Below are 26,618 nucleotides of genomic sequence, written 5' to 3'. Positions count from 1 at the left end.
CCAGCTATTTATTAAAAACATACTGTATTTTGCTAAAATTCTGCCTCTGTATATTCATTCATTTGAGTAGTCTGTGTCCTATTGATATCATAATAAGTGGCAGTCAGGGTTTGTCACATGATTCATCATTTCTGTCTAAAAACTGTCAACATTTTTTGTCTAAAAGCTAGCCAGTAACTGTACTCAGAAAGGGTTGAGTCAATACATCTTCCCTGCACTTATTGTGATACAGAAGTGCGGACTGACAGTCATTTCAACGTAGCTCTTTGCTCAGCATCACTTCCCTCCTCACACAACATTCGGTCTCTCATGGAACCTTCACAAAGCCGACACAAAGCCGTTGCTTTTTATTACTTCCAGATAACTCTCAAAGGTGGAAAAACACTGGGGAAAAAAAAGGCGGACCAACATTTCTTCTTTCTCCTGAATTTTGTAATCCTCTGGTCTCTTTCCTGCCAGGATTCCCTTTGCTCTTGTTTTTCACAACATGGTTTCTGGTAAAGATCACCTTGGATTACAATCAGGCAGACTCCATCTTGTTTTAAAAGGGTTGGTCGATTGATTTACTTGATATACAAATGAATAAACTTTATGTATTACAGTTTTTCTCAGTCACTTTGGTACATGTCTCAGATAAGAATTTAAATTCTCAACAGTCAGTGCATTTCTCAAAACAGTTCGTACAAATAGCAAAACACCATGGATTACCTGCAAAAGCCAGTCTCTTGCTCAAAATCCTTGGTTCATCTCTCAAAAGTAAATATTTGTGTCAATGAACATGTCAGTGCCATCAGAATGACAAGTCGTTGTGTCGTGTACGAATAAGACGGTCAAATTGCTTAGTCATGTTGTCAATATAACAGTGTACTCTAAAGGGATTATTTGATGTAAACTATGGCTAAAGTTTTGATGATAGTTATTGTAAATTGTAGGTTACACCTTAGTGTATGTAAGAGTTTTATTACAAGACACTGGACAACATTCACATACTTTTATTGTTTGTACTGTCATTTGTTGACAGACCATGTCATTGCGATCCCCTAATCTCCTCAGGGAAAACTGTACATGCAGTGCTGTAGGAATTACAGTGCAGTCTTCCTACACCTCCTGACGTTCTTGTTGGGCCACAAATTCTCATCCACATCACAACAAATATCTTCCCTTGCGATGCAGCATGGAAATAATCTTTTAGTGTCTTATCTCATCAGGATAGCACCTGTCCTCTGCCCCTTCTGCCTCTTATGCCTCTTCCTCTGTTTTGCCTCCCAACTCCTCCACCACGCAGCCTCACCCCTCTTCCTCTTCCTCTTCTTCTCTCTGGCTGTTGACCCCGTCCATTGCCTTATCTTTCCATTCTCAGACATTGTAACATTGTGTTGTGCTCCAGCTATATATACTTGCAAGTTGATGGTTCATGAGATTCACCTGGTTCAATATTCACCTGGTAGCAATTTACCAATTCAGGACAGATTTAGATAAAAGTCTAATGGAAATGTATAGAAATATGCTTGACATTTTATGACGACTTTTTCAACCATTTTGCAAGTAAAGACTTATGCTATGATATAATGAGTAAATGTTGTGGGGGGTGAGACTATTAAACAAAGAACCATTATAATACATTTTGATCAACATGACAAAAGCAATTGATAATGTAGGAAACAGCAGAAAATTGTACATAATTATTTTCATGGATGTACCAAAGCATTTGCAACTTGTTCAAAGAAATGAGAAACTGCTTTTTTGATGTGCACAAGTGACACAATGATCTGAAGATTGAACACGTAGTTTTGAGAATTTCAATTCTGATCTGAGAAATGTACCAAAGTGACTGAAAAAACTGTACATCTCTCCATTTGTATATATCTAGAATATATATATATATATTCCAATATGAAAAGTTTTCTAAGCACCTTCTAGAGTTGAACAGTGTGCTTTTGTTTTGTGAAGCAGCAGGAGCAACTGCATGACATTGAGGCAGATGAGCCAGGCAATATTGTTTGACGACAACGAAGAATGAAGTGAATCCCTAACAACCCTCGAAGAAAAAGTCTTTCGTGTATTGTTGAATGTCAGACCCTTGCTACCGGAGAGGAAATGTACACCGCTGCATATAGCATCTCTGAGCACACCTCGCTCTCCGGGCTACGCAAGGCTCCAAGCGAAACCACAATGGCAGCCACAATGCCATTTCCCCCTGTCCTGCTTTTATCCGTCCTGCCAGTGTAATGTATGTGCAGGAATATATAATGAAAACAAATGGCACAAAACCACCACAACGCCAGTAGATAGAGACAGAAGAAAAGGAGGGAAGGCGAAGGGGGGGGGGGGGGGGGGGGGTATTTATGAGAAGGCAAAGGAACTGGAGCATCCATTCTCTTCTCTCTGAAGGTTACGGAACAACAAGATTAAAGGAGTGTCAGTCAGCAACCTTAAGTGGCTGGCAGTGAGTGCATGTCTCCCCCGTGCGAATTGTGCGAGGAAAGGAGGGAGAGAAGGAAGCGGCAGTGTGTGGTATGGAGAACAGTGGAGGAGGTACGGTGTAGTGAAAAGCGGAGAGATATTGGACGAGCTTGGCAATACATTTCGGAGAACGGGCCGTGCGATGATGGGTGAGAAGTGATGGATGAGGCCGAAGGAGAGAGAGAAAGAGACAGAAAGAGAGAGGGAGGTGTGGAAGGAGGGACAGAGAGAGAGAGAGAGAGAGAGAGAGAGAGAGAGAGAGAGAGAGAGAGCAATTGTGTAGCTCTTGACACCTTCACAAAAAAACACCTTGGCAAGCTGTCAATCAGACAGACTCGCTTGATTGATTTTCTCCTCTTTTCAATCAGCCATTCACTTGGCTTCTCCTCTCTCAAAATGGGCTCTGGTGCCAACATTCCCCCTCTCTTCTTCCTCTGTATCAGTCCTCAAGTGGTGAACAAGTGGTAGTCACAGACTTCAGCTTTATTACACAGCAACGCTGAAGACCATGGCTGATGCTAAACATGTTCTGTGGATAACATCTTATTTTACAGTTCCAGGAAGAGGTACAACGCGTGGCAAAGGAGGACAATCTCAACTTAAATTGACAAAATGAAAATGTTATGAAGTATACCGAATTCTGTAAACAAGTCATTGGGTTTTCTCTGTTATGATTGTGTTATTGAGTTATTTGGACCTACTAATACATAAGGTACCTGGGTAAAAAGAATGTTTTGAATCATTTAAAATGACTTTGATTCCATCCATCAGTCTGACCATGAACCCTGGGTAATCTCACTTCCTGGTTGACCAGTTCTAGGTACGACATGCTGAAGGTGACCGTGCAGATGAGCTGGGTTTGTTAGACAGTAGCAGCCCATCATTTTCACCGACACAGCCATACAGTATAAAGATGAGACTTCCCGTGTAAACAGGAACAAGCGCACATGGATAAACTAGAGCAGCACAATGTGCACAGTAACCTTTTCACAGCTATCTAAAAGGTTAACAAGCAGCCTATAAAGCACAGGACAAACACACCAGTCTCATTTGGAGAGACGGGAAGCATGCAGTCGATCTTCTTTATTTAGCTGCAAACACAAACTCAACTGTCCTAGATCCCCCACGTGCCCCCACTGGCAAACAAGCCTAAACTCACACATCGTGTCTGTCGGTGAAGTCCACCGTCAAGGCCGTAAACAACTCTGAAGGATGCTAATGATGTTTTTTATCAAGATCCTGGAGAAGGAAGACACTGTGGGAGGGAGTGATGTGGACTCCCGTCTGTGACATTGGGCATTCAGGGCCCTGCCAATCTCCTGTTCACCACGGAGAATGCTGAGTCAGACGGGAGGACTGGAGTCTTGAGGGAGTTGGGGGGGGGGGGGGGGGGGGGTTGGACAGCGCGAGGGCGTAACTGAGGGACAAGGGCCTCATTGATTTCCATGCAGATGGATGAATAGATTAAACGCTTTCGCGTTTTCTCCTCAATTCCCACAGTCCAAGCAAGGCCAGGGCCAATCAAATAGCGACCAATTGTTTTCGTTTTGCTGAGAAAATGTGGGCCAAGTGGGAGCGGCTTTATATTAATCAGAGAGACAAATGGGAGAGGGCATGAGGGAGACATCCTGGGAGAAATTCTGTGATTCTACGAATCATGGGTGGAAGGAATGACTGAAGAAAAACACAAGAGATGAGAGGGAGGAGGATGAATATGGTGGGGTGTTACATTGGCAACACATTAAGAGGCCTTGTTTTTGCAAATGAGAACAATGCCCCTATCACGCAAACAAACAAAACACACGCGCGTGTTCACAATTGTTTTTGTTGCGTCTGCAGCACAGTGGTGAGCATCCAAAGAGGGAGAGGGAGAGGGGAAGAAAGAAAGAAAGAAAGAAAGAGGTCATTGATATGCAAAAGAAAATGAGGAGCACAGGAGGAGCAAACGCAGAGAGCACATTAAAAGGAGATCACAAAGAAGATGAAAGCTGTGTTTGCCGTTCGCCCATCACACATCCAACACGGTGTTATGAGGTGATAATCCCAGCATCACTCCATCTTTCACCAACCCTCCCCCCCCCCACACACACACACACACACACACACCACCACCATCAATGTCCATTCCTCACCCCTCCCTCCCCACCTCCCAGCAGTCACACACAGACAGACATGACAAGACAAGGGTGAAATCAATTATCAGCTAGCCCTGATTCCCCCAGCCCCCCTAGACATACTTGACCCTGTAGCGTTTTAGTGTTTGCTATAAATATAAAATACATGCTATAGATTACATTTCTGATTACAGAGCTGCCTATACCCCTAGGTAGATGTAATCGAGAACCAGTGGCAAAGGGGGCCTTATTTAGTTTGTGAGTGGAGATAGCAACAGGGAAATGAAAAACCTGTCTCATTTCCTGGCTGCTACAGCGACAGGGCTTCAAAGCATATGATGTTTCTCCAGTGATACATATCGCTCAGCCCTCAGACTCTGCTAACTGTAAACCGAGCTCAAAATTACTTTTTTTTCCTTCTCCCTTTTTACTGTTGGTCGGTGCTGGTGTCCACGCTACCACAGGAGGGCTGGTAGCGGGCCCATTATCCTCGACAATCTTCCCTTTACCGCTTTCTCCTGTCCTCCTCAGAAGGACCACTCTGGACTTTCAGGATCAGGAAGTTCGTACACATACCCTCCACTTCTCCACTGATGAGTCACCAAAAAGAAATGTCATTTTTTGGCTCTGTCTCCATGCGGCCACTCCGCCGCAGGAAACATATTTTTGAACAACAACCTGACATCATTAGGACCAAGAACACTGGCACCGAACAACTGACCCCAGTGAGACACCGTACGTTCTCCCATGTTGCACAATGTGTCGAGTCTCTGCAGGGCTTCCCTTAGAGGTGAGGGATGAGGGAGTTGTTGATTGCCCCGGGCCTGAGGAAGCCCTTTGGAGACTGGGGTCGACGATTAACTCTGACAAGCCGCCCCCGCCTGACCCCCCCCCCCCCCCGTGTCTCTCTCTAAGCACACACGCACACACACCATGCAGGCCCACAGTGCACACATACACCGGAGTCAAGTGAGGGGTGGCGAGGTAGAGAATCATGGAGCTCCAATGTAGAGGAAGCGAAACCCAGATCAGGAAGCTGCTCTGTCGTCTTTTCTCATTTCCAGCCGTTGGATGCGACCTGAGCACCAAGTGATGGGAACAACAAAAGTTCATTTGGAACTCAAATTCCAAGTAAAGGAACGTCTTGCATTAAGAGACAAAAGTATAACATATCTAGCATGCAATACAACATCTGTAAAATAACTCACCTGGTGACTGTCTGTATTAGTAGGTTTCTGTTTGGTTCCTAATGACACAATGATATTGGTACGGGCAGTTGAATATTTCTTGAGAGGACAAGGGAAAGCCCCTGTCACGTTGCCTCCATCCTTGCCAAGATGGCTGTCCAATCCCATCAGTGACCTTTGGTTGTGGGTTCATCAGATTTTTTGTAAGGGCCATCATCATTACGCTTGGAGGATAATGATTGATGTACTTAGTGTAATGTAAAAGGAATATCAAGTCAGAGCTTATTTCATAAGAATTATTCTTCTGCCAATGTAAACTGACACATAATGGGCCAAGTATGTGCAGTGTAACACTAAGCTATATCAAACAGGCAGAATACAAAGTTCATCATAAAATACTGAAATGAAAATATACAAGTTACATAAGCTAATTATAGAAAAAAAAATTACGACATGAACATTTAACAGTCCAGACTATGTTGTTGGAGATGCAAGGTTTGGCATTACACAATCCAACGTTACCTATCCACTTGAGTCTGAGCCATGACAACTTGCATACAATTTACTGTAACTAAGGAACTTCAAATAAATTGTTACCCTCCCACTCAAAACAAATCCCTAGAATTGCCTCTCTTCCAGTCATTGATGCACATGTTGACATTTCTGCCCTTTGGCTTGGCCTCCACTAGCAGGACAAGCTGCCTCCTGTCACAGCTCTGTCACAATGCACTGGGTGGGATGGACCTGAGGAGTTCAGCCAAATTTAGGCAGATTTCTCTGCTTAGTGGTGCATACAGCAGCTGCCTGTTTGTCTTTGTAAGTCTGTCTGATCCGGCCTCATCCAGAGAGCAGTTCTGTCTGGGGGCCAAGGCAAGCCCTCAGAGGAGGTGCAATCCTGGGCTTTGGCAAGGTGATTGCTTGCCGTGGAGCGATGGAGGGTAGAGAATTAGCACTACAGAGATCAACAGTCCTTTCTCAATCCATTTCACTCCCTCCCCCATCACCACTGCGTCTCTCCCTCCCTCCATTCATCCCTCTCTCCCTCCCTCTCTCTCTCCCTCGTCTCACCTTCATCCCTCACTCATGCTCCCTGCGTACCTTCCTCTCTCTCCCTCACCTCCGCCCCACTCTCGTGCTCCCCCCCCAGCCCTCCCTCTCTCCACCTCCATGCCAACCTGTCTCTCTCTCACCTCCGTCTCTCCACCTCCCTCCCCCCCTCCACCTCCCTCCCCTCCTGCCCCTCACTCTCTTTCCCTCTGTTCCCTCTCCATCCCTCACCTCCGTCCTCTCTCCGGCTGGCGTGATACCTTATTATAATTTGTTTTTATTGCCACATCATTGGATGTCTGTGTAAATCTCCCTGCCTCACGGCTGAGGGCACGCGCAGGGGGAGGCTGTGTGGCAACCAAAGGCCCAGGCACAGGAAATCCAATAACACATAGATACTGTTAACTCATGTCGACGTGAATATCATAACAAGCTGGGAGATGTGGCCGCTGTTCTGACCCGCCTCGGTCCATTCATCTCCCAGGGGAATGACATCGGCAACCAGGAAGGTCAACATGATGGTGCGGCATCGCCATTTGATGAAGCAAAACATTGACGACCGAGGTGTCAAGATGTTTGGAACTTATACTTCCTCAGGCTGTTCACATAGTAGCTTGCAGTGTAACCTGTAACCATTTCACTGATGGTCCATCTTGCTGCATTAACAACCAGTGCAATCAAATCGAAATCAAATCAAAGAGCTCTCGCTGGCACCTTGCATCGTGGTGTGTTTGTCTACATCTATGTGTTGTGTGTCGTTGGGTGTTGTCGTGTATTGCAGATGTGGTCAGGGCTGAGCCCACCGGTCCCAGCAGAGCTCTGAGGAAGCCTCTCTGTCAGCGATGAGACAACAGTGACACCCTCAGGAGGAATGAGACACCATTTTCTCCTCGCAACCTCCCCCACCGCCTCCCCTTCTCCAACACCAGAGCCAACCAACCTCACAAAATATACTACAAGGAGCGCGCAGTTCATAGAAACATATTAGGCAAGGGCAAAATAATAAAACATTTATGGCTTCCATTTCCTTAATCTCCATCTTAAATGGGCCAGGATAAAACGTCCCCAGCAAGTGCATTACAGATGAGATGAATATTCAAAGAGTTTCCTTGGCTTTCTGCTCTGCAGCAGGCCCTACAGAGGATCTCAAGAACGCTCTCATCTCTGCTTCATCTGGCAGCAGCTTCCGAAAGAAAATTCTTGAACAGAAGAGTCCCAGAAGAACAGCTTGATCTGTCTCCTTTTTCAACATAACCTTCATTATCTTGAGAACGATTCAAACAACCTGATCAATAAGTAACAGCGTGGAGGTGTAGCAGAGTTACCAAACCTGAATCCACGGTGCCAGCTCCTCTAGGTTACACCTCCAAGGGCCCCCCTCCATACAGCAAGAATGGGGTTGCGGGTGGGGGGTCACCCCACATAACTCCAGGTGGCCCCCAGCTGCTGAACGTTATGTGAATATTTCATATTGCAATGTTGGCCTGAGCTAAGAGCAGAACGTTGGTATTAGTGCTCATATTGTCTGAACAAATATCCAGACCCACGGGTTCATTTGCAGTGTGGATTGCTTATTTATTCCCTTAACAGTACATACCATGAATAATAACCACACAAGTCATAAACAGTCATTTATTTATCAAATTGTATTTTAAAAATAGAATTTCTTCTTACATTTGCCATGAAGATGCCAAAGACAGTTCTTTAATAAATAAAAAATATATTGCATTATTAATAAATCATTTTTTGCAGTGCCTGCAACGACCCATCTTTGTCTTCACTGGTAAATGCGAAATGAGGCCCTACAGATGCATCTACAGATGACATCTACAGATGACCACTTGGCTGGGACCCCGTTTGGTGGACTCCCATCACTTAAGGATGGTCATGCAAATAAATCCATATCCTATTTACACATTTCACTGAATTCACACAATACTGGCTAGCCTAATTATGCTCTCTACTTATCATAGTGAAAGGAATACATGTATCGCACCAAAACACATATAACCCCCCACATTCAGGAACCTTCGCACCTGTGCTTGAACAATACAAAAAGAACCCCCTAGAACCTGTCAGAACTTGTTCCTGCCTAATGCAACAAGCAGTGATCCGGCCAAGCCCCCCAAAAAGCCCAGGATCAGTTTAATGTTTTTTCTATCTGATTAGATGCAAATAGTTTCTAATACTGCAGCCAGAAATAACATATTCATTTATTCAACTATGGTGTAAGCCAAAACATTTTTTACAAAGAAAACCCATTTTAAATTTATGGTGAATCATCAGAGGATATATTTGTGTTAGTATATTCAATTTTTCTATTCTATTTCCATATGTGAAAAGGTGAGAATTGTGACTTCCCCAAGTAGGAAACTAGAAAACAGGGGGAAGAGAACGAGAGTGAACATCACTGTTTGTGGATCACAGGGTGCACCATGCACAGCTGGGCGAGACAAGTAAGTGAGGCCCTAAACTGGCGGGGATACCGTTGGTGTTCTACTAAATGTGCACCTGTGTGTTTGTTTGTGTGTGTGTTTGTATGTGTGTGTGTGTATGTGTGTGTGTGTGTGTGGGGGGGGGGTTACCTATACTGTCTCCTTATCTATCCTCCAATCGAAATCCTGGTATGGCAACAGCAACTGAAGGATTGTGGTGTGTGTGTGTGTGTGTGTGTGTATGGGTGTGTGTGCGTTGGGGGAGGGGGCTGCCTCCACCATGTATCCTCCAATCAAGATCCTGGTACGGCCACCGCAACTGCTGGATGGTGGGGTCCTCGCGTGTGAACATGCGTATCTGATTGTCTGCATGTTTCTCTCTGTCACCAACACACTTTTCAAATCAGTCTAGTTCAGACTACTACAATAGATAACAGAGCAAGGCAATTCTCAATCTAACCATGTCATTGTACTGGTATGGTGAGAAAAAAAAAAACATTGAACCACGCACACAATTGCATGTATAATGAAACTCCAATCAGAGTATGAAGTGAGCAAAATCATAAAATGCATACTGTATACTTTGAGCTACACAGACAAACGGTAATGGATTGATAATAACACACATTGGTGAGTACTGCATGCGGTACTATAAGTGCCAGCTCAAGGAAATGTCTTTCACTGTAGTTATGCTGCTCTGAAAGTTCTAACACATAACTGTGAAAAGGTCTTGTCCTTTTTGGTCTTGTTCCAACCCTGCCACCCACCAATTAAATTGGAGGTGACAGGAGGGAGCATTAAATATGCATCATTTCAAACTGAGTAGGCACAGGCAAACAGGCAAACGTCTTTTAATGTTTTAAAGTGAACCAACAGTCGTGTGGGAAGAACTGTTTGGATTTTATGCCCCATAAACTTTTACCAACCCCTGTCAAAACCATCTTGCTCTGCAATTCCCATCAACACAATCATTCACTCCATTGTCTCCTATCTCTATGTCTGTCTAAAACACACAAATGTGGGGCAAAACAAATTAGAAGGGCCATTTAAGATTCAAATGGAAAATGGAAAGGACAAAATGCTAAATTCACTTCCAATGTCACAACACAAAAGACACACACCATCGAAGTAGGTTAGCTGGAACATTTCCTCTCCCCTGTTATGTTTTCTAGGTCTGCTCGAAAAACTCTTCCAGAGCACTTTGTTCTAGTGAAAAATCACAGTTAGGCACCAACAGTAGCAACATGAAATTAATTACAGTGCACGGTGTTTACCCAGTGGGGTACATGCGTTTACACACAAATACACACAAACACACACACACACACACACACACACAAACAGCACTGCCAGGTTGCGCTCAACAGGCCTCCCTCGCTCCATTGTGTCACCTTCAATGACCGTTTCTAGCAGTCCAGCAACAGCTTTCATTAGTCTAGCGTTGTAGGGCCATTGTGAATAATGTCTGACTCTTTATGATGCCGTGCTCAATGTTTACCCTCACAAAGGCCCAGCGCTGGTCTTTATTGAGGAATGTTTACAGGAAAGTATGATGTGGTCGTAGTCAAAATCTTCATCTAAGCTGAATGGCGAGACCTCCTCACTCTTACCCTGCCGAGGAAACACAACATGAACACAGCAAACTGTTCAGACATTCAAACAGCCATATCACAGATCCATCAACATGACAACTAGGCAGAATCCTGCGCGTTGGCGGTCACAATGGAAACAACCAATGGCAGATATTCTCTCACTTCCTGGGCTGTAAATAGAAGCACACGAGGAGGACACATTTCTACAGGTCGTCCTGGAAGCCGGGTGACCGTGTCTGACCTGCTCCTCTGGCGTGGCCTTCTGTTCCTGGGCTGGTCCACGGGCCTGTGCTCTCCGACCCCCGACCATGGAGGTGAGTTCCAACTGGGTGTGGTGACAGAAGGAGGGCAGGTAGGCTGGCACCTCTTCCTCCGCCTCCCCAGGAAGGAGAGCGTCTCCTGGGAGAGAGGTGACACACGTAGAGGTCAATCCCTTCAAGAATCCCAACAAGCAACTTTCGTTCTTTGTTCTAGTTCGCCACAGATGTGCACCTGAGACAACAGCACAGGAGGCAGGACCACAGCGCCTTGGTTGGTTGACGAAACAAGAGCTACGAGCTACAAAACAAGAGCTATGGGATGCGGCAAGGGTTGATTGGAATTTGAAACGGCAGTCTTTCTCCTGCACTGCTCAACCTCTGTATTGCCGTAGATTAGGGGTAAGTACAGCATTAGGCTGCAAATTATTATCTCAGTGGCTTTGTTTTGTGTGATCCTCAAGCACAATTCAGGAGTGTGACAATCACATTACAGAGAATGAGAACTGACTCGTCGTTCAATTAAAAATCAGGCTCTAGTAGATCTAAAAGAACTGCTCGTCAGCCTAATTGAATTGTATCACCAGGAAATCGGGCATGGTAATGATCGTTACACGCATAATCACTTCACCCCCTCAACCTCTCACCTCATGGGACACCAGATTGTAACCTAGGAAACCGCGTGTTAACTGTCACGGGCTCTGCAGCTCAACCAATAGGCTCTTCTGGCTGCAAAACCAACGCAGCATTTGCATTCCCTATTCGTGAATGCCTTCCCTCGATAGTTCGGGCTGCAACAAAGCCAATCAGCGCTCGCACACGGCGCAAACCGCCGGATTCTCCTTGTCACCTTCTCTCGGACAGATCGCTATCTAAACGCGTGTTTCCGAGGATTGTCGAACACTGCGTGGTGGCCTGTTTGAAACAGTGCTATCGCAGCATACGGCAGAGACAGAGGACAGAGAGCCGACTCCGGGAGAGGATCGCACACGTGCACTGAGGGATAGGGAGATGGCAGGCATCTGAAAGGTGTCACGGGGGCCTGCCTGCATCTAATCGACATGAAAAGGCCTCGGTGGGCTGTAATCACCTCTCCACTGCCAAAGCTCCCAGAGCCCCTGGGCTGATAAGACAGACAGGAGGGAGAGTGGGAGGAGGAAACAGCAGGCCCCAAACACACACTCCTGATAACGGGAGCCCCGACCGAAACCTCAGGGCGGCAGGGAGCACGTGGCGCCAGCTGAAAGGACAGCGCCCGCGACGACTGTCAGAGACGGGCCATGCGGTCTCTCCCCGCGCGTTCCTACAAACGGAATTTGAAGTCCTTTTGAAAAGAGCAGCGAGCGTTCAAGATTGACACTCCACCCCCCCCCCTCCCCCTCCCGCCCCCCCGTTCTGTCTGCGAGGCCCCTCCGCAGCGGGTTTGGCAGCGGCGGGGGTGAAGTTGATCTTAATTAAACAGCTAATGACTCTGGCTGTGAGAGCCACAGCCAGGGGAGGCAGGGGGGGTGGGTTGGAGGAGGGAGCCCCTGCAGGCTGGTGGTGGTGGGGGGGGGGGGGGGGAGGGCATCGTTCTAAACGCAGAACACAAAATCCAAGGGTCAAATCTGATTCAGCGCCATTTGCGAATAACGGCTAAACATCTGAAACCTTGCCTCCTTCAAGGGGCGATACAGAACTCCAAGGAAGCCAAACGAGTACATCTCTAGATGTGCAACTCGAATGCTCCTTCGGAGCCAGATGAAAGTATACAGTAGAATACTCTGCCCTTCCCCAGCATCAGCCCAGATGAGATGGTCAGGCTCATCTGGATGCCAAATGCCGAGCGCTCATCGATCCTGCGGCAGAGGCAATTACAGGCTGCTCAGTGTCAGAAGGAAAGTAGCCTCCCGTCTCCAGAACGCTCTCGTCCCCCAGCCTGACTTTACGCCCACCGCAGCACATTCATAATTACACACATGCTAATTAGGTTGGGAGTTCACCGTCAGCCGTTTCAGTTCGTCAGCACCTCCGGGGGGGCAAGAGGCACGAGTACGACGCCCCATCACTTTTAAATCGTTTGGCACGGGCCGCCAGCAAGCCCCGCCCCTCCAACCCCCCCTTCCCTCTGTTCAACCTTCATCGTCATCTACTTTCCTCACCGGGACCGTAGCAGGACAAACACACGTCAGGCCTGGGTCGTAATCAAGCAGCGCGATCATGATCGCGATCGCACTGTAAGCATGCGTTGGGGTGGGCACGTTGACACAATAACACACACACTTCCCACACGAGCATGTCAAAAGTCCTGCTTGCTATTAAAGTGAGCCAACAAAGACCGTAGGAGGTTTGGGTCAAGCCATGATGCAGGGATATGGAGATGTGGTGGCATTGTACCCTCTGGGTTCAAAGAGGACTGATACTGCAGAAATGGAAGAGAGAGATGATGCCCTTTACACTAATAACAGGAGGGTACCCCTATTTGCATGCGTTCCGAATGCAAAACATAGCTAATGTGTTTAAACTGATGAGAATGACTACACTAATCACAGAAATTATATGCACATAATATTAACTCAATCCTATTAAACGTAAGGTGAACCCTTAAACGCCTCCTGTAAGCTTACTGAGTTAGCTTTAAGGTTAGCACCTTACATAGATTAACAAAAGAAAGTTGCTTCAAGTTTTTCCCCCATTCTTTGTCAAAGAATGCAAGAACTTTGTAATTCACTATCAAAGAAGCTTTGATTAGCAGAATCGGACTGCGTGAAATAGCATTGTATTCATATCAATACTGCACGGTAAACCGCTAACTTTCAAATTTTCCCTTCATCAGGAAAGATTAGGGGTAAATTGATATTAATGATGATGCACGTTTGCAATTAAAAACGTATTTCTTCCAAGATAATAAGAATGCCACTTATGGAACACGAAACAGCCTTCTGGAACGCTGGTCTGAAAACACAGATGAGCAATCTGTGGAGCAGGAAAGGTTGAGATGAAAGAAGAGAATGGTGTACCTGGAGTTATATTGTCCTCTCCCTCCATGTCTTCACATGCATCCCCAAACGCCAGGTAGTTATCCAACTACAGAAAAAAACAACAATAAAATGCTCCTATTCTATTACTAGATCCTTGAGCATGTTTCAAGAACCATTTATCTGAGGGCCTAAGTTGTGCAGCCACAATACTTAGTCTATCAAGTACTGTAGCTGATCAGATCGTACTGCGATTCATAACATGATTCTGTGTTAGGAGTTTTGCTATGTTTAAAATCTAATCTGAGAAACAAAAGGCACATTTCCAGAGATGGATAACAAAGGTGTATCGTTTGATTTGGATATTGCGCAAGACTCACCTTCGGAGTGGTGCCTGGTGGACAGCAGTCTATATTTCCCCAGATCCCCACCACCACTCCCCTGCCCAGCACCATCTGGAACCACAACACACTGTACATGACAAATGACCTTACATGGCTCTGACTGCGGGACATCCATAGTGCACAGTACCATGATTGGTGCACTCTGCAAAATGGCTGTCATTATGATCTTCCCCTCCACTTGTGACACCGCAGTAGTAGGCTATAAAATTCAATCATGATGATTTAGCCTGTCGATTGGTCCGAGCCGTTACACGGGCTGGCCTGGCGTGTTTGGACAGTTGAGTGCCTCTCGTGGGTAAAGCAGAGGACCACCCAAGCTAAAGGATCCTGGTGCACACTCAACAGCCTTTTAATCTTCGAAATAATCAAAGGGAGGATTAATTGGAAACCAAATACGGGATCCTATCCCAGATCCTCAGTTTCACTGCACAGTTCACTGATGTATGGTATTGATTACAGCACACAGCCTCTAATCAGAATCATGGCTAAATCAATAACTGGCAAAGCCTGAAGTCCTAAGCACTGTTCATGCTCCGGTGTACACGTCTGAAGTGAACCTTCCTCGTGCTGAAACAATCCACTCATTTGGTTTAAGAAAATGGAAAAACACTGAAAAGAAAGGGAGGAGGGGAGGAGGGATAAACCATGGCAGCAGGGGGGGAAGGCAGCTCGAACGGATGGCCTGGAGAGGGCCATAAACTGGAGCTCTCAGTCTGATTGAGCCCGCAGGGGAGGTCCTCACTCTTAAAAGCCTGCCCTGGTCCAACTGGCAGACCGGACCGACAGAGATCCACAAAGCCCTTACCTCCTCCTGGTCGGCGGGCAGGACACAGTCACGCTCTCTCAAGCGGCCCTCCCCCTCTGCTGCGTCTGCTGCTCCGTGTCCCCCCCTGCCTCTGCTGCGCCGCACTGATGTCTCCGCTGGGTGCTGGGGGACGCCGGAGGACGCCTCTCCGGATCCACTCCCTGTGACGGGAGAGGAAGTCATAGGAGAGGGGAGGAGGAGAGAGGAGTGGAGGAAATGAGTCATAGGAGATGTTGTCCTTGTGGTGTCGAGACGTGATCTGCACCACCTGTGGCCTAGGGTGACGGACCTGTGGACAGGTGTGTGAAGGAGGCCAAGAACTGGTGGTAGGACTGCTCTGAGGCACTGCAGAAATGCTCCAGGGCTTTCGCCACCATCTGGTCATCAGAGGCCAGGGCACTTGAGCCGCTGTCCACCCCTAGCATGCTGCCACACCTGGACAGAATTTAACAAAGAGAGAGAGCGAGAGCGAGCGAGAGCGAGCGAGAGCGAGCGAGAGAGAGACAGACAGACAGACAGACAGACAAGGGAATGAGAGAAGGGAATGAGAGCAATGCATTTTTGGTTGCCTTTTTTCATCTTTATTTATTGATAGAACACCAAGAGAGAGTGATGGATTCAAACCCAGGCCCCTGCTTTAGCTAAAGGGTGAGAGGACAGAGCCGAGAGGGCACTAACAGAGCAAAGGAGAGATATCACCCGGAAAGCATCATATTAGGTGAGCTAAGCAGCTGTTTTTCAGATCACTTGTGACAAGATGATAGGTACAGTGCTACGGCCATATTAGCCAGGCACTGAGTTGAAATGACCCTGCTGGCAGTCCAGTGCCATCTCTACAGGGGAGCGATTAAGGTAATATTAAAGAGTGATAAACACAGCGGTGGCGGGATGGTCAGGACATCAGAGCTGTCACCCCCACCATCCGTCAAGAACTGAACTGCAGGGCACAGACTCTGCAAGTGAAGAACTGTACAGGAGACTGAAACAGGTGCTATGGAAGACTCTAATTACTCTGTTGTATCAATTATGCAGAAATGCTTGCATGTCCCGAAGTCCCAGGCACACCGCTGAGCCTCCCACTCGCAGCAGCCCTGTCTCGGTCACCCATCCACAGCAGTAAGCACCTCCAACAGTGCCTTGTGCTGCTGCTGCTGCTGCTGCTGCCTTGAGAAAACTGAGCAGGGTTGAGTTGGGGCCGTGGGGGGATTTAGAGCTGAACGACTGCCTATTTGGATGTAATATATATCAACCCCTGGAAGAGGAAAAAAAATCCACATAGCCTATTCAGTTATGATAGAGGAATGCTTTATTTCCTCTCTGGTGTTGAAGCCTCTGTTCTGTTGTGTTCTGCTCCCCCTCCCCTGACAACGCTGGCAGCTCCAGTTCACACAGGTGCTCTGCTGTTTGTGTTTTCAAGCTCAAACGTTCTTCCAGGCAATTGTGGTTGCAGCCTTTGTTTTGCACACTCCTCGAGTTCTCTTACGGCCCCCTCAGAAAACACAAAAACATTATGCTAATGAGACCCAGACATCTGCTTTGAGCTCTGTGTGTTGTGTGTGAGTGTGTGTGTGTGTGTGTGTGTGTGTGTGTGTGTGTGTGTGTGTGTGTGTGTGTGCGTGCGTGCGTGCGTGTGTGTGTGTCAGTCAGTCAGTAGCTTAGCCTAAGTCATACAATTTCAGGATATGGGAAATTCAAGCTAGAGTAGGAAGTAAAATATGCCACTTTATAAATCTTCACTTGTATTCTATTCCACTCTTAAAAAAACACTTAATGTGAGTCATGCATCAGATTCAGTGTACTGTAAGGGCATGAATTACAATTCCAAAGCCTTCACATGCACACTAGTCTATAGGATTGTTTGAAAGGGAAGGGAAGGCCAAGATGTTTACTAAGGAGAAAATTAGTTTCATGGTTTCATCCAGTTTATGGTTTTGTAGTCTAGGCAATACATAACAAACCTGGATTTTAAAACAAGGAGGCACTTCTTATGGAACCCATATTAATTTACTGTTGGAGACGTTTGCCAATAGCCAAGAAATCTCTGACCAGCTTTTATACTAACTGAATTGTGATACTACCATCTATGGCTGTGAGTTTCCATTAGACAATTACAATAAACTAAATTGATATACAATCTGGACACAGGGGAGCATTCAGTTCAAAATGGCCCGAGATGGGCAATAAAAAAAGGAAACACATTTGCTTCAAAACAAACAATTGCTTTAAAACAATTTCACCTCTGCAACACTGTACCGAATGAATATTGTTTTCAGCACCCTGAGTTAAAACACTGTTGAGGCACCACACCTGCTAGTCTCCAGCGGTCACAGACAGTTAACCTCAAGATTTGAAACTCATTTGAGTTAACGATGCTTCACAAACTGCCTGCAGACGGTGAGTTTGCTAGCTGAGTTAGAAAGTAAAAAAGTTAGCTCATTGAAATTGCGGGATCTGGGCATAGCACTCCAAAACTCCTAAACTCCCAAACTGCAGACAAGCTGCAACTACTTGAACTGGTAAGATAACCTGAGATTCTGATTTGTCATAGGAGGAGGTCTAACAACTCCATCATTGTCCACTGTCAAATAGATGGCCAGCTACTAGACTGTACAGTACAGTGGCAGACACGCATCAAATTGAGAGCGCTACTATAATGTAAGCAGGGTATTAGCTAGTTTGAGTAATATGTGGTTATTATAATGTCGCTAGCACTAGCTACTGAAGTTAGTTAGCTAGAGCTCATTGATGGGAGATATACGAGACAAGGTTTACCCCTAACATCACTTGCTAATGTTTGGCATTACTACTCGTAAGCAACTAACTAGTCAAATAAGTTTAGTGGCACTGTATCAAGCTACGGATTGTCATACATTACCATATAATGCTACAAATCTAAAAACCCCATCAACAGGAGTTATAACGTTTTTAGTGAGTTTTATGAAGTTAAATAGCTGATTACCTTGAAATATTCCAATTACAAAAGGTAGATTACTAGCTACAAGCTATATACCCATGTCTTCGCAATTTTTTTGAAACCAAGCAACGACGTTGTACAATGTCTGTTGGGAAATGTGTTTTTTAACCACGAATGATGGTGGAAAGAGACTGGAAAAAAACTACATTCCGCTCTGCGTGAAAGTGTCTCATAATTCTATGCTCGAAACGAACGTTATTTTAACCGTTCCCACCTCAACCGTTTGTAAATACACATTTTTTGGTCATTTAACTCAGTTATAATAAAGTAAACTAATCATAATAATTTAATTAATGTGCTGTAGTACAGTGGTCTGTCTTATATTCAATGTTAACCAGGAAGTAACATGGACATGGAATACCTTCAGATCAAAACATACACCAGCTGACACAAAAACGAACAAACAAGTAACAGCAGCTGACAGACATCCTTCTGTTTGTTTTCTTTCACAGGGACACCTGCGTGACTAGTAGCATGTCCCTGCAAACTCTGACTGCAGTGAACTGTGCAAGCCTTCTTCAGCCAGGTTGCTCGCTGCTCCAGCTGGATGGAGAAGTGTTCCTGTTTGGTCAGAAAGGCTGGCCCAAGCGCTCATGTCCGACTGGTGTGTTTGGGGTTCGACTGAAGTCCGGAGAACTAAAGCTCCGAGCCATCTCCTTCTCCAACGACTCCTGCTACCTCCCTCCTCTGCGCTGTCCTGCCATAACGCGCCTCGAGCCCCATGACGGAGATGCAGAGGGATACCTCGTCCATGGGGGCCGCACCCCAAACAATGAAATCTCAGCCAGCCTCTACCTGTTGACCTTGGACAGCCGCGGCTGCAACCGCAAGGTGACCCTGCGCTGCCAGGAGAAAGTACTAGTGGGGGAAACCCCAGGGCCGCGGTACGGCCATACCCTCAGCATGGTGCACAGCCGAGGAAAGAAGGCCTGTGTTCTGTTTGGTGGCCGATCCTACATGCCCGCAGGGGAGCGGACCTCGGAGAACTGGAACAGCGTAGTGGACTGCTCCCCTCAGGTGTTTGTCATCGACCTGGAGTTCGGCTGCTGCTCCGCCCACGACTTACCTGAGCTCGGTGACGGCCAATCCTTTCACCTGGCTCTGTCCAGGGAGGACTGTGTCTACTTTCTGGGAGGTCACACCCTCTCTTCCAACTCCCGCCCACCTCGGCTCTTCCGCCTGCGGGTCGAGCTTCTCCAGGGCAGCCCCCTTCTTTCTTGCCAGGCCCTGGACACTGGCATATCCATTACCAGCGCCATCGTCAACCGTGTCAGCCCCTCACATGAGTACATCATACTTGGTGGATATCAGTCAGAGACCCAGAAGAGGATGGAATGCAACAGTGTGGTTCTTTGTGACACAGGTATCCACATCGAACCCAGAGATTCCCCCCAGTGGACCGCGGACATCAGCCACAGCCGCACCTGGTTTGGTGGCAGTCTCGGTGAGGGGACCGTCCTCATTGGAGTCCCGTCAGAGGGCAGGCCGTCCTTACCAGAAGCCCATTACTTCTACCAAGTGCGCTTTCAGAAAGACGGGGTGGGAGAGGAGGAGGGCGGGACGCAGGCCTGCAGTCAGGAGTCCACAGATTTTGAGGACTCTGCTCCACTCGAGGACTCGGAGGAACTGTACTTTGGCCGCGAGCCCCACGAGCTGGAGGACAGCAGTGAAGGAGAGGGAGACACTTACAACGAGGAGGACGAAGAGGACGAGTCCCAGACCGGCTATTGGATCAAATGTTGTGTGGGCTGCCAGGTGGACCCCAACACTTGGGAGCCCTACTACTCCACGGAGCTCTGTCGGCCTGCCATGATCTACTGCTCCAGAGGGGAAGGAGGCCACTGGGTCCATGCCCAGTGTATGGAGCTGTCAGAGAGCCTTCTGGTGAAGCTGTCTCAGGGCAACAGCAAGTACTTCTGTCTGGATCACGGAGGCCTGCCCCGGCAGGAGACGACCCCCCCACGCCAGCAGCTGACACTGAAGCGCACCCCAATGAAGGTGCAACATCGAAAGACCTCAACCATTTCTCTAACCCCGACCAAGAAGAGCTTCTTGAGGAGGCTGTTTGAATGATTCATGATTATGCTTCAAATTGGACTGGACATATCTACTGTCGACACAGTTCATAATACATTGGATTAGCAATATTGTCATAACAAATTTAACCTTATTGAAAATCTTATATTTTACAGTGTTATAAAAAAAAAGAAGCGTAATCTATGTGAAGGGTATTAGCATGCAGTTAAACGTTAAACTTGTGTCATGTACTGTAATGGTTGTGTACCCTTTTAGAAAATAGTTTGAATGCTAGAATTTGTGATTGTTTATATTGGTATGCTGATAAAAAAAAAAAACATTTAATAAATGAAATCTTGATACCACGGTTTTGATTGTGACAAAAAGATGAGGCAAATAGAAAATTAATTATTCATAAAGATTTATTTATTGACTTCTGAGTGAACATGTTTGAACACAAACCTTTGATCCCCACATCATTAGATGAGTCAACAGTATCATGAGTTTTCAGTTAATACAAGATGCATTTGAATAGTGTGAGGAATAACAATGTCCACTTCAGTCATCGTTGTTAGTCTGTAATCAGAGATCTGTACAGTATACATAAACCACTTATAATGAAACAATTACACATTTTACAACAGTTTTATTGTTAATATAAAAGACTACAGTATACCATGAACAGACTCATTAGGATTCCCACATCATAAAATCAAACAGTTCAGTTTACTTCAGTAGTTTTCAATAATACATAGTTGAATAGTGTGAGTTTTTTGCAATTGAGTAATAATTGTGTGCAATCACATAGGCTTTATACATAAACCACAAAACGATTTATAACAATAACAAACAGTGTTTTATTCATGCAAAGAAAAAGTACATTAAACTGCCTCACTGTTGTTATAATTTCTATGATTAAAAATACACTGGTACTCCTTACAGTCTTGCATATATCTGAATCCCTGAGATTTAGTGTAGCATAGAAACATGACTAAATCCTACTGACAACATCAAACGGAGACACTGTGTTCGAAGATTTCACAACTCATCCATCATCCATTATTTCTGAAATTACATTTATTAAGAAAAAAACGAAACTTACACAATGTAAAACTGCCATTGTGTGACTGTCACAGTAACCATTTGATACATTTAATTTTCACTCCATGTCACATGGTTAAAGCTTTGACAACCAAATCGCAACATTTAATCAAATGCATCTCTGTCACAACTCAATATGGGGCCTGCAGGCAGTGAAACAGAGAATTAAATCAATCAAACAAATCAATAAATTTAGTTTGCATCGAGACCCTCTTGTGCCTGTATTCTCCCTCTGAAAGCAAACGCTTGCTTTTCAAAAACAGCACAGAAACAGAACCCAGGGATGGGAAAATGCGATTAAATATCCAGCCCCTTCCCCTGGAGTGAAAGGGCTAGTAATGACCTTAACGTTTCTTCATGCAATCAAAGAAAAGCCCAGAATGTCCTTTATTCAATAATAACAGGAAGGGTATTATAATTAATTCTTTCCTGTGCAACACCCCAACAGATAAGATGGTTTCAAAGTCAGCTGGCATCTTCTCTGCTCCACAGGGACCCCACTGTAGAGCACTAAAGTCATCATTTTCAGGAGGCACTCATGGAACAAAGACAATTTGAGACTCCATGATTCCATTTTACTTCAGCCAAGGTAATAAATTAATACAGTGATCATAAATGTGGGCCTTTTAACACAATTTCTTTGCGATGACTTACAATGCTTTCATCTGTTTCCATAAATAACCTCTATGTATAAATTCATGAGTGTGTCATAACCCTGCAATACAATAAACTGGCCCATATTTCACAAGAAGCCCAGGACCAAACCAAATCTCTTTTAAAAGCAGCAGGAGGTAAGACTAAGACAGTGCAACACTGTCTGATATCTGCACTTAAATCATCATCTTCAAAATATACAGTGTAAAACCCAAGTATAAAAAGTAATGGCTAAGGACATGTTCACATTGTGGGAAATCAAGTAATATTGTGGAAAGGATCGTGTTAGGCAAAAAGCATCTTGTGTCCTTCCCAAAAAATTATGGATTAATGAAAATGTGCAAATAATTCAGTAAAGTAACTAACAATGTCTGACATAAAGAAATTGTACCACTTTCCTGTGCAGCTAAAATAACTGAACAATGCAGGTAAAATGCAAACACCCCATCAAGTAATAAAGTAAGTCAGTAAAGGTACACACTCAGGATATCAGTGTTATAAAAAATCTGGGACATCCAAGGACATGTCAGTATCATCTTGTGTTTCCACTGGGTCGATGGTGGCCTGAAAAGCCTTGGCAGAATTGCGGTGAGCCTCCATGAACTTCTGTAGGTACTTTGAGGTGTAGAGCCAGTGGTGTTTCAGCACATCTTCAAGCTCAAATGCCTTGGACTGGCGGGCATTCATCTTTCGGAACCGCCTGAACAATTTGTTTCCCGACTCGTTTCCCTCACTGGCCCAGGCCCCGATGGAGCCATCCCTCTCTATGATTTCAGGAACATGGGCCAGAGTCTTGTGGAGGTAGTTGGTGATCTTCCCGTCGTACCTGTACTTGAAGGTGGAAGAGAGGAGATCAGCGAAGCGCTGGGAGTTGAAGCTGTAGCGACACAGCTGGTCGGGGCACTCTTTGGCTGGGCACGTGGCGCGCCAGACGGGCTTCATCTGTAGGTAGAGATTCATCAGCTCCCTGAGGGCTTCGCTCCGTTGCTGCGAAGGCACAAACTCGCACACCGCCTCTACCGCCTCCCTCGTCATCAGTCGCCGGGCGAAGTTGCCGTTCATCCTCATCACGGGCTTCAGCTTCATCTTCTTCCTGAGCTGCTTGTCCAGAGCCGCCCTCCAGCTCCGACGCTCCTCCCTGCTCGGGTTGGGCCTGCAATGCACCTCCCCAATCTCGTCCTGGAAGATCTTGTAGAACTCGGTGGCGTTGCCGATGTCACAGTGCAGCGCGTCCAATGTGGGCTGGGTCTCCATGAAGGGCTTGGCGGAGACCCCTTTCACCCTGTCTCGCAGCTCGTCCGCCGATTCAGAGAAGGGGTTGGTCCTCCACATCTCGTAGCGGTCCAGGTTCTCGTCGTGGCTGCGGGTGACAGAGTGGAGCACCATGTTTTGGGAGGCCTCAGCTCTGGTGGCGTCGCAGAGGGTGCAGACGTAGGTGGAGCCTGAAGCCTCCAGGCCCTCCATTTCGCGCACCATCTTCTCGTCATAGCCTGTGCCCCTGAAGTGGAAGCGGAAGGAGCGAGGGAGGCCGCCCATGGCCAGGATGAGGCGGCTGTTCCTCATGGCGTTCCTCTCGGCCACCACAGGCCCCAAGATGGCCGTCAGGGTCTCGTGGTCCGACTCGTCCACAAACATCAGACAGAGAGGTTTGCAGGACATCTCCGAGTTGGGCTTCTGCTCTCTGAAGACGGTGACCGCTTCCTCCTCCCCCTCGGCCAGGACGGAGACGGACATGACGGTGAAGGAGAAGCGGACGGCCTTTTCAGGAATGACCGGCCCCCCTCCGTGCTTCTCACTGACGTCCCCCATGCCATCACAGGACTCCTTGATGGTCACCGTGAAGCCGGAGGTGCAGGAACTGTCTTCCAGGCCGTGCTCCCTCAAGCCCTCGACAATGTCCTCTTCCAGGTCCTTCAGAGCAGACACCAGAGCCACGTCGTAGCGGAACCTCCGCGAGATGGTGTCCGCTGGGGAGTCGTCCACCGAAGCCGTCCATCCTGACAGGCCGTCGATGATGCCCACCTGACAGGCCGGGGAAACGTTCCGGAGGGCCGGCTGCCATTCGAAGGGATGATGGCCAGGGAGGAGCTCTTTCTCTGCATTTCGTAGGGTGTGCAGTGGCTGGAAAATCTGGCGCCCACTAGTGGCCTTCACCGTGCGGTACATCTTGTGGTATTGGCTGCAGCTCAAGAAGGTGTTGACCCGGATGGCCAGACAAACTGCAGGATGCAAGCCAAAACCTCTGCCTGGGGGGTGAGCAAGACAGGGTAGAGAAAATGAGAAAGTGGGGAGAGGGAGAGAGAATGAGAGATATTGCATTTTCCACTGGGTTGTCTTCCACAGTCCACCAGCATAAGTAAAGAACTTTTAAGATAAATACAGTATGCAACGGTTCCACCTTTAAACTCTCAATTTGCCATCATTACAAATGTTACAAAGGGACGGAGGGTGAATCGACAGAGAGGGTAACAGTGATGTATTGGCTACAGATGGAAACAGACACCAGCTGTTCTCGTTTCCCCAGAGGAGAGGATGGGGCTGCTTTCTTTGCCATTTGCAGATGCAAGTGCCGTTGCTGTGATCCTAAAAGGTCCTTGACATTGTGCATTAAAGGGCGAGGGAGTGAAGAGGGAGATGGGCTGGGAAAAAGAGAAGCTGACAGAGGGAGGACAGACAGGCCTGTGTCTTTCCTCCTTTAGGTGATTAATTAAATCTGTCCCTTTATGGAATACAGCGCAAACCACCTGGCATTCTTTGTGTGCCGTGTGCACATCATTAATTATTTTAGTTTTTCATTCAGGCTAGATCTTTCAGTAACATCAGACAACGTTTAGAGTTGAAAAGAAGGGAACCGTTACCTTGCATCATGGCTTCCAGCTCGTCGGCCTGGCGATGCTCGTTCCCAGCCCTCAGCGCCAGCAGGAACAGCGTGAGGCAGACGGACTTGATGTCCCCTCCCTCCTCTTTGTCCGCAAACATTTTCACGTGGGTCTTCAGGTCCTTCAGGCGGTGCTTCTGAGCGCGGCGCGTCAGGGATAACAGGTGCTGCCGTGGTCTCCCTCCCTTGTTGACGGCCAGGTAGCTGTTGGAGCTCCTCTCCGGGGGCCACTGGTCCTTCTCCTCCTCCTCCAGCTGGTGTGCCAAACAGTGCGCCCTGAACAGATCCAGCCTCACCAGCTCCCCGCAGCCCTCCCTGGGGCAGAGCAAGGGGAGAGAGTGCAGCACTGCCAGGAAGGCCTTGTTGGGGGTCATGAGGTCAGCCGGGGAGCAGGGCAGGGTGCAGGCCGGGCAGTGGGCCCCCAGAACTCGGCTGTACTTCAGGAAGCAGCCGCGGCAGAACAGGTGTCTGCAGGGGGACTGGACGGGGTCGGAGAGCAGGTGGTCACACACCTGGCAGGTGACCGAGTTCTGGAAGTCCACCGGGAGCTCCTCGGGGAGAAGCCTGGTGCTGAAGTGATCCTGCTGACAGTGGGTGATGGTTTTGACCCACTGGGCTTTTTGGGCGCTGGGTCTTACCCATCTACCAGGACCTTGGCGGTGGTCTGCTCCTGGTTTTCCTGCCTTCTTCTCCCCTGTGGCTGTGCTGTCCTGCAAGTCCCACTTGGTCCTCTTTGTGAGACGCTGAGCTCCACGCGGGGGCTTTCTCCTCTTCCTGCCTCTCCGCTGGAGGGAGGGTTTCCTGGGGTGGCAGAGGGGACAGAGGGGGGAGTGGGGTCTCCACACTGGGACCCGGGTTCTGGAGAAGCTGCAGAAGCCTCCTCCTCTCATGGCCGCGGTCCAGCAGCGGTGGCAGAAGGACAGTGGGTGGACAGTCTCCAAGTCCCCCGTCACATCCACTTTGAAGACTTTGAGGATGACCTCTGACCAAACGGTGGCTTTGCAACCCATTCTGCGCAAGGCCCCCCTACTGGCCTCATCAAGAGACCCCTGGACCTCATGCTCCGGACCTTTGGCTTTCCTGAGCGCTGTTCCACACAGACGGCAGAGACACCTGTGCACAGGCAGAGAGAACAAACATGCATCAATACACACGAAAAGTTTGGGGTTTTGTAAAACGTATTGTGTGTATTTACTGACCTGAGGTGGTTCATGTGGGTGTCCATCTCCTGTAGTTTCAGATCCACTCTCTGCTCTGGGCCCTCTACATTCTCCTTGCTCTTACTCCCCAGGCACAGGCTCATCACACTCCCCGGGAGACCAACCACCTCTTCCACAGTCTCCCCCGGGCCTGATGGGGTCACCTCCCCAGCCAGTGCCCCTGTCTCAGGCTGCACATCACCGGGCAGGGGGGCTCTCTCCATGGACTTAACCCGGAACAGCTTAAACTTCCAGTTTGAGAACTTGGCATGTGGGTGATGCAGCTCAGCGGGCATGGAGTGTCTGGGGTCCTCCCCCATGTTGCGAGCGCGGGCCCTGGTCCTGGAGAGCACACCACAGAAAGGGAGGGGTCAGACAGATGGATTGCCAAGCTGGGAAACCTTTTCTTAGACAAGCACATTAGGCGGGTACAGAGAAGGGATTAAGGCTTGCAAATCCTCACACGTTTCCCGAGTGTTCCTGCAGTTAAACCCATGACACAATGGCTTTACTTGGTTCTCGTGGAATTTATGTA

At 47.4% G+C, this 26,618-nt stretch overlaps 3 protein-coding genes across 3 annotated transcripts; 1 reads left to right on the top strand and 2 right to left on the bottom strand.

Annotated features, from left to right (window-relative positions):
- Positions 1-10,081: 10,081 nt before the first annotated feature.
- iftap (intraflagellar transport associated protein) lies at positions 10,082-18,338 on the bottom strand. Its single transcript, XM_084673178.1, has 7 exons — positions 18,221-18,338; positions 15,551-15,696; positions 15,262-15,422; positions 14,433-14,507; positions 14,095-14,161; positions 11,080-11,237; positions 10,082-10,857 (listed from the first exon to the last, which is right to left on the bottom strand). Exons 2-7 carry the CDS (start codon positions 15,684-15,686, stop codon positions 10,747-10,749), a joined length of 708 nt encoding a protein of 235 aa, XP_084529304.1. The 5' UTR covers positions 15,687-15,696; positions 18,221-18,338; the 3' UTR covers positions 10,082-10,746.
- A 123-nt stretch (positions 18,339-18,461) lies between these two features.
- Positions 18,462-20,570, top strand: rag2 (recombination activating gene 2). Its single transcript, XM_084671980.1, has one exon. The coding sequence runs from the start codon at positions 18,710-18,712 to the stop codon at positions 20,306-20,308; it is 1,599 nt and encodes a 532-aa protein (XP_084528106.1). The 5' UTR covers positions 18,462-18,709; the 3' UTR covers positions 20,309-20,570.
- Positions 20,571-22,501: 1,931 nt separating this feature from the next.
- Positions 22,502-26,391, bottom strand: rag1 (recombination activating 1). The gene is made up of 3 exons (XM_084671835.1): positions 26,084-26,391; positions 24,865-25,997; positions 22,502-24,252 (listed from the first exon to the last, which is right to left on the bottom strand). The coding sequence occupies exons 1-3, from the start codon at positions 26,377-26,379 to the stop codon at positions 22,502-22,504; spliced, it is 3,180 nt and encodes a 1,059-aa protein (XP_084527961.1). The 5' UTR covers positions 26,380-26,391.
- Between the last annotated feature and the right edge of the window lie 227 nt (positions 26,392-26,618).

The sequence above is a fragment of the Hypomesus nipponensis genome, chromosome 14, assembly GCF_054491055.1.
Source record: "Hypomesus nipponensis isolate SF chromosome 14, ASM5449105v1, whole genome shotgun sequence".
NCBI classification, from domain to species: domain Eukaryota; kingdom Metazoa; phylum Chordata; class Actinopteri; order Osmeriformes; family Osmeridae; genus Hypomesus; species Hypomesus nipponensis.
The sequence above is the reverse complement of the archived record's forward strand: the minus strand, read 5'-3'. Positions and strand labels throughout refer to the sequence as shown.

Excerpts from the sequence above, each read along its gene's own strand:
- rag1 (XM_084671835.1), bottom strand. The coding sequence starts at position 26,379 with ATGCCCGCTGAGCTGCATCACCCACATGCCAAGTTCTCAAACTGGAAG. Across the intron at positions 25,998-26,083 it reads ACCCACATGAACCACCTCAG|GTGTCTCTGCCGTCTGTGTG; the intron begins GTCAGTAAATAC and ends GCCTGTGCACAG. Across the intron at positions 24,253-24,864 it reads GCTGGAAGCCATGATGCAAG|GCAGAGGTTTTGGCTTGCAT; the intron begins GTAACGGTTCCC and ends CTCACCCCCCAG.
- iftap (XM_084673178.1), bottom strand. The coding sequence starts at position 15,686 with ATGCTAGGGGTGGACAGCGGCTCAAGTGCCCTGGCCTCTGATGACCAG. Across the intron at positions 14,508-15,261 it reads TGCCCGCCGACCAGGAGGAG|ATGGTGCTGGGCAGGGGAGT; the intron begins GTAAGGGCTTTG and ends TTGTGGTTCCAG. Across the intron at positions 11,238-14,094 it reads AGAGGACAATATAACTCCAG|GAGACGCTCTCCTTCCTGGG; the intron begins GTACACCATTCT and ends CCTCTCTCCCAG.
- rag2 (XM_084671980.1), top strand. The coding sequence starts at position 18,710 with ATGTCCCTGCAAACTCTGACTGCAGTGAACTGTGCAAGCCTTCTTCAG.